The 6,561-nt window shown below is 39.4% G+C and overlaps 2 protein-coding genes across 4 annotated transcripts; both read left to right on the top strand.

The window, feature by feature from the left end:
• Positions 1-905: 905 nt before the first annotated feature.
• On the top strand, positions 906-2,764 carry LOC147044473 (uncharacterized). Of its 3 annotated transcripts, none has more exons than XM_085934974.1 (4): positions 906-1,044; positions 1,113-1,197; positions 1,622-1,933; positions 2,018-2,764. In XM_085934974.1, exons 1-4 carry the CDS (start codon positions 1,042-1,044, stop codon positions 2,365-2,367), a joined length of 750 nt encoding a protein of 249 aa, XP_085791100.1. In that variant the 5' UTR covers positions 906-1,041; the 3' UTR covers positions 2,368-2,764. The 3 variants fall into 3 exon arrangements, with proteins under 3 accessions (XP_085791100.1, XP_085791099.1, XP_085791101.1); XM_085934975.1 differs by having other exon boundaries at positions 937-1,025; XM_085934973.1 differs by having other exon boundaries at positions 919-1,197.
• Positions 2,765-5,431: 2,667 nt separating this feature from the next.
• LOC147044472 (ras-related protein Rap-2a-like) lies at positions 5,432-6,129 on the top strand. Its single transcript, XM_085933794.1, has one exon. The coding sequence runs from the start codon at positions 5,432-5,434 to the stop codon at positions 6,056-6,058; it is 627 nt and encodes a 208-aa protein (XP_085789920.1). The 3' UTR covers positions 6,059-6,129.
• The last annotated feature ends 432 nt before the right edge of the window (positions 6,130-6,561 follow it).

The raw sequence follows: 6,561 nt of genomic DNA, 5'->3' as shown, positions 1-6,561 counted from the left end.
ACAGGGGTGTTCCAGTTGTGTCCTTGAAATAGAGCAAGATGATTCAGAGAGAGAGAAAAAAAAAAGTATTAAATAAAAAATGAGCCAAGTACTCTTATTGCTCATCAGTAAACTTTGCCGTGTGACGTCTGAATGTGATACTGTGAGGGGGGAAAAAAAAGTGAATTAGAATCGAGGTGTTGGAGAGATGCTGGTCTGCTTCCAGACAACTGTGAAGGTCCCTTGAGCAAGGTATCAGATGGTTGGACGGACGGGCAGACTGACAGATGGATGGTTATCACGATATCAATATTATATCAATTTTAAGAGTAGGGCCAGCACCATGGAGAGCGCCTGTGGACTATAGGCAAACAACGGTTTGTACCTGCCACCTACTGGCCAAATCACACATTGCAGCTTTTAGTAGTGTCGGTTGGGGACGCAATTCCAAATCTGAATAGTTACGCAATGCGAATAGTTTGTAAACTGAAGTTATATTTCTGATGAATAGAAAGCAACCATTTATTTCAAAGTTTCACTTTTGTATTTAAGTACATTTCAAAGAAGTGCCCCTAGTTTCACTTTTACTTGAAAAAGCACATTATGTTGTCACTGGTAATGAAATTTTTATTTTCTCCTTGTTCACATGCTTTAAAAATCCACTTGGACATCTCAATCGCTTCGGAAACATTTATTGTTGTTTCTGTTCTATTGGGCAATTTCCCAACACCTCAGATAGTCCAGAAATTCCTTTGACCTTTTTCTTCTTCCGGCGTTATTAAATACAAACTTTACCTGTCCGCTGACTTGTACCTGCAAAAAAAATAATGCCGGTACCCTAAAGCTATGCTACTGACAGTTGTATTACATAAATGTTGTTGACAAGTTTGAACAGGGAAGGGACTTTCACTCTCTTAACTGTCATTCCAGGACATGTTGAAACAAATGCATCATACCATAGCAGACGTTTGGATTCAACGCTTACGAGAAGTCACACGCGGGCTCTGCTGAGATTAAGTGGATATACCTGGACAACAAAAGTCACGGTGTGTGCAGAAAAACATGGTGAGTAAAGATTATAACTAAACATGTGTGAAGTTTGCAGATTTTGTTCCTCCCCCATACAATTGCAGATAAGAAGCATTTTCTCCTCTGGTGTGTTGACATGTGTGTTCAACTTTTCCATCATGTGGCTCACGATGGCATTTGCCACAACTGGTGAGTGATTTATCTGCATCAAATTCATGTTTGAGCTTAATGTATTTTGTGAAATGATAAACTGCTTCGATCAGCCTGCTCGAAGTCTTTTTTTTTTTTCCTCCACTACTAGCACAATTGATGTTCTGATTAAAACTGTTCAAAAGTGGCTCCCATTTTTACTTTCACTTTGAATACTGTGCTATAAACACATTAAACTGCAGGAGGCAGTAGTGCTAAGGTCTAATTAAAACTATTAAAAAGTGGATCAATCTTACTTTCACTTTACATACTGTGCTATAAAGGTATTAAACTGCAGGGGGCAGTAGTGCTATACGTTTCTTTAATCTGACATGAAGGGGCCACAAGATAATCACACTACTTCATTTTCAACTATTGCCGATTATCATCTGAACTCTAATATTACTTGTATGACCTCAATCAGATGTGGCGATGGAAACGACCCCCAACAAGACAGTTGGCTGCGGGGATAACGTAACCCTGACATGTGAGGCCACCTCGGCCAAGATGTTGAATGTGGAGGATGTGAAATTATTCTCCTGGAATGACCCCAACTATATATCGCTTTGTAATACTACGCTCAACACCTCGATGTGTCGGTACGAAACGGATGGATCTTTCCATAAACTCTCTGTGACACTCTTCGACATAATGCCCATCCACAAAGGAAAGTACCTTTGTAAATTACACTCAAAACTGGGAAGAAATTCCAGTGCCACTTTTATCACCGTACAAGGTAAGCTTGCTAGTTGTTTTTTTTGGACTTGAATGAATTGCTGCCTTTGTTTTTATTCTTCTAATGGTTCTGTGTCTCTTCTAGGTTGCCTTGGAAATCAAGATTACTTTGTTAATGACTCAATGGCAAAGTGCATGTTCAATGGGGTTTACAGCGGGGGTGACATCCATTGGTTCGAGGGAGATCAGAAATTAAACTCGAGCTCAAAGAGAGTTGTTGACAAATATGGGCTCTACGATATTATGAGCGCGATAGACGTACAGAGCGGAAACCGTACGTATTACTGCAAATTATGGATACATGATTTGAGACATTATGTCTCAACTCAAAAGGTGGTTACAGAGTTAAGAAATTCATTTGGGAGCAAAGGCGAATTTCAGTGGATTTGTATCATGTTACCGGTCATATTAGTCACATTTATTGTGAACATTTGAATTTATGTACTAGAATTGTATTTTTTGAAATGTTTGTTTTATATTACAGGATTGTTTTTAAACAGAAGTCTCCATTTGTGATATGCAGGCACTCATGTTTTTCTTCGGGCAGCTGGAGCTCAGTTATTCCATGTTGAACATGGAGGATAAATATTAACTCATTCAGTGCCATTGACAGTTATAGACGTCAAAGATATTAACTGGGTTGGCAGTGAATAAGGATGTCCTGATAATCTGATACATTGATTTCTCCAACTGAGTCAAATCAATTGTCCAAACTGGACACAAAAATTGCAGTTGACTCGATAAACCTTTGTATCAGCTAAAATGAGCGGTTGTTTCTATGACACCGTTGCCATGGTAAACTGAAAGCTCATTCAATAAAATGTACAAGATTTGATGGATTCCATTTCTTATGTTTTTGTCTTTGGTGGACATTTTTCGGGATGGAATAATGAGATATGATTTGAAAAGCACTCCCGTACTTGGAGCAATTTGAATGCTCATCAAGTAAAGAGTCCAATTAATGTCTGGAGGGGATGATGGGCATTAAAAATTTGGGTGGATTTAACTGGTGAATGCATTCTGTTATTTTTCAGTTCCATTTCTAAGTATTCTATGAGTTGGACATGAAAACCAAGGGTTACATCAAAAAAATAAAAAAACAAGGAAGAAATGAAGTTCATTTCCACGATATGACTCTTCTGACAGCGCTAAAGGTCAAACCGCTCTTAGCGAGCATTCTTTGAAAAATCTTTTCGTCCCTGCCGACATCTGAATACTATGAAGCAAAATAAAAAATAAATAAAAAAACAGCGGTAATGCCCTAAACATCCAATTACAATTATCTAAATATTCAAGCACACAAATATCTTCATAACATTTCTCTGGCTCTTTTGTGTGAGTCCGATAAGCCCATATAAGTGAGCGAAAGATCATTCGTATATGTAACAGGATCAAAAGCCAAATTCGCTTTTCCTTCCCGCTATCTTTTGCCCACAGGATTATTTATGCTAATTGTATGCAGACTGAATTTGCATTCACATGAAATAGAAGTGAAAGGTTACAGTTTCGTGGAGCTTCAACTCCAAACCACTGGCATGACTCTTGCTCATGAATATTAATAAATAAACATATCAGCAAACGCAGAGTATCTGGACTGAGCACGATATGGTACGACATAACGCATCACATAATTGCACTGCAAAAATCTATTAATATCCCAATCGAATTATTAGCTGGAAGGCATTTTTAGGAAATTGAAAATGCACTTAATGCAAAATCAGATTTATTTTGCTTAAAAAACAAATGGAGGCTGTTATCGTTGCTAGGCATAATTCCTTAACCCAAGAAAAACAAAGCACTGAACCCTATGAACCTGAAGTAATGTTGTCAAATCGTCCAAATCATGTGCCGTATATGTAAGTTTGGATAAAGAAAAAAAAACAAAAAACACCCCAGGTACAGATTTAGCCCATTTAATACTATAAATGGTTCTTGAAGTAGGGACAACACGATCGAGCGATGTAATTAGAGGAGATGCAAACACTGTGCCAGCAGGAACACACCTCTTGTTACCAGGACTGGATGTTCCCGATTAGAAAGCCTGCTCCAGAGGAGCACTGAAAACAAATTTGTAAGCAACAAGCATGTGCCATTTAATGTGTGAATACACTACGGTACAGAGTGAAAGGCTGGATTAGTGAGCGAGCAGAACATATCGGTGTGCGTGCTCTCGTGGGATTTGTGAGCAGGAACTTTATGGTGATAGATCATGTACAGGTAGAAAATGAGCATGAGTAAAAACTAATGTCAGATTGCAGTACGTTGCATGTAATATTTAGATCTGTCACATACGCCACAACTTAGACCTGTGTTTAGATAGTCTAAGATCTGTAAGATCTAGTAAGCCCTAAGAGGAAAATAGTACAGCTTTATCTGCCCTACTTTTCCAGCGTACGCAAAGAAAGATGTCGAACTAGTGTCTCTCCAGACTTCGTTACGTCGTGCAGACGTTAATTTACGAAGCTGTGAACATCGACGGATGTAACACGGCGTTGGCAGGGTTATCAAAGCAGCTTTCGTAAAATAATTAGAATTTGGTTACAACGAGAGGACTTCCGCGTAAAAAAAATAATTGATGAGTTGATGAGACAACATGACCTTTCCAATTTAAGCGCATGATAGAAGTAGTGCAGTTGTATTGGGGACACTGAGCTTGATAGATATGGAGCCGTTTAATCCTCGTGATTATCTACAGCTCAGAGAGTGGCTGGCGACTGCCAGACATACGGAGGCAAGATAAAGGTCAAGCTACCCAAAACTAAATTTGTGGAATCAAGAAATGATCAATTGCATTAAAGGACATGACTGAAAATACTTTTAATGACCAAAAATACAAAATCAAAGTTGATTCAAATGCGTACGACTCATCATCATCATCATCATCATCATCTTCACAGCAATTATGACCATTATACAAATGAAAGTCCAATGTGCTAATTTACGTAATTAGTATCTAACATCACTTTTCAATCAACTTGAAGTCTGGTGACAGCCTCCATATGCGCTTAAGTGCATATTGCTCCTAATAAAGGTGGTTTCACAGGTATCATAGCAACAAGTGGCACATTTTTACACTCGAGTTGCATCGCACAGATTTTTGCTTTTACAAATCTACAAACTACTAACAGTAGCACAATTGAAAATAAAAGTTTAATCGATGCAAAAGGTAACGTAACGTAAGTTGCCTTTGAATGTAAAAATCAAAGCTTGTGAAATTCAGCGCCATCGACGGTTATAGATGTCAAAGACTGGGTCGGCAGTGAATGTTAATTGGACTCTATTATTGCATGGATATAATGGTACTGCATCTTCAGTACACTATGTCTTCAAATGGCTGCTCCCACATGACAAGCTGTCTCACGATTGGTTGGAAAACAGAGGAGGCAGGCATGTGTGTGAACATAAAAACACTGTGCAGATTTTCATTCAGTCATCATCTGCCTCAATCGAAACATTTCACGCAAAAAAAAAAAGAGATCCGAAAGCTTCTCCAGCAAGCATGTCTCTTGAAGAAAAAGACAAGACCAATGTACGGATTGTTTTTTTAGGAGCAGCAGGTGTGGGGAAGACAGCCCTCATCCAGCGCTTCTTAGAAGACACTTTTGAACCTAAGCACCGTCGCACCGTCGAGGAGCTCCACAGTAAGGAGTATGAAGTCGGAGGTGTCAAAGTCAACATCAACATCATGGACACCAGCGGGAGCTATTCTTTCCCAGCCATGAGAAGGCTCTCCATTCAGAATAGTGATGCCTTTGCATTGGTCTACGCAGTGAATGACCCGGCATCCCTAGAGGCGGTTAAACGTCTACGGGATGAGATCCTGGAGGTCAAGGAGGACAAGTACATGCCTATCGTTGTGATAGGGAACAAGATCGACCGTCAGCACGAGCGTCAGGTGTCGAGCGAGGATGTTGTCTCGACAGTGGAGCTGGACTGGAATAATAGTTTTGTGGAGGCATCTGCCAAAGAGGACATTAATGTGCTACAAGTGTTCCGGGAGCTTTTACAGCAAGCTCATTTGCCAAGTTGGCTCAGCCCGACGCTGTGCCACAGGAGGGAAACCTTTCCCAAGGGGAAGGACAAGATGCCGAAAATGAACAAGGCCAACAGCTGCCTTCTATCCTAACTGAGAGATTCACTGAAATAAAAATTGGTTTCTAAAAGGGAAGCTGACTGAATGGATGTATTGTATTGCTACTGAACAAGACCTCAATAGAAGTGCTTCTAAATATGTGATTTTAAATATGGACTTTCTTCTTGTCTTTTATGGAACGTCTGAAAAGTTTTCTGTGGATGAGTGTTGAGAATTAGCACTTGCGCCAGAACATTTAAAACAATGGATTCGGTTTGTCCAGTGGTTTTGTAATGTCCTTCTCGAATAAAGAAATGAATAAAATATGAGTACCTCTTGAAAATAAACTTTGGACGCTGAACAATATAAGATGCCAGAACATTGGTTACTTTGAGTGGAAATGATTTCAAATTGGCTGCATTTCTCACAGCATTTGAGACTATGGAAGAACTCAAGCAGAAACCTGTCTGATACTGCCCTCTTGTGGTCAATATTTCCAATGTCGCTCCAGTACTTTCTTAATAAATGCCAGAATGATTACAAATCTGATCTTTTCC

The sequence above is a fragment of the Syngnathus leptorhynchus genome, chromosome 16 (genome assembly GCF_054491065.1).
Source record: "Syngnathus leptorhynchus isolate UIUO chromosome 16, UIUO_Slep, whole genome shotgun sequence".
In the NCBI taxonomy this organism is placed as follows: domain Eukaryota; kingdom Metazoa; phylum Chordata; class Actinopteri; order Syngnathiformes; family Syngnathidae; genus Syngnathus; species Syngnathus leptorhynchus.
The sequence above is the reverse complement of the archived record's forward strand: the minus strand, read 5'-3'. Positions and strand labels throughout refer to the sequence as shown.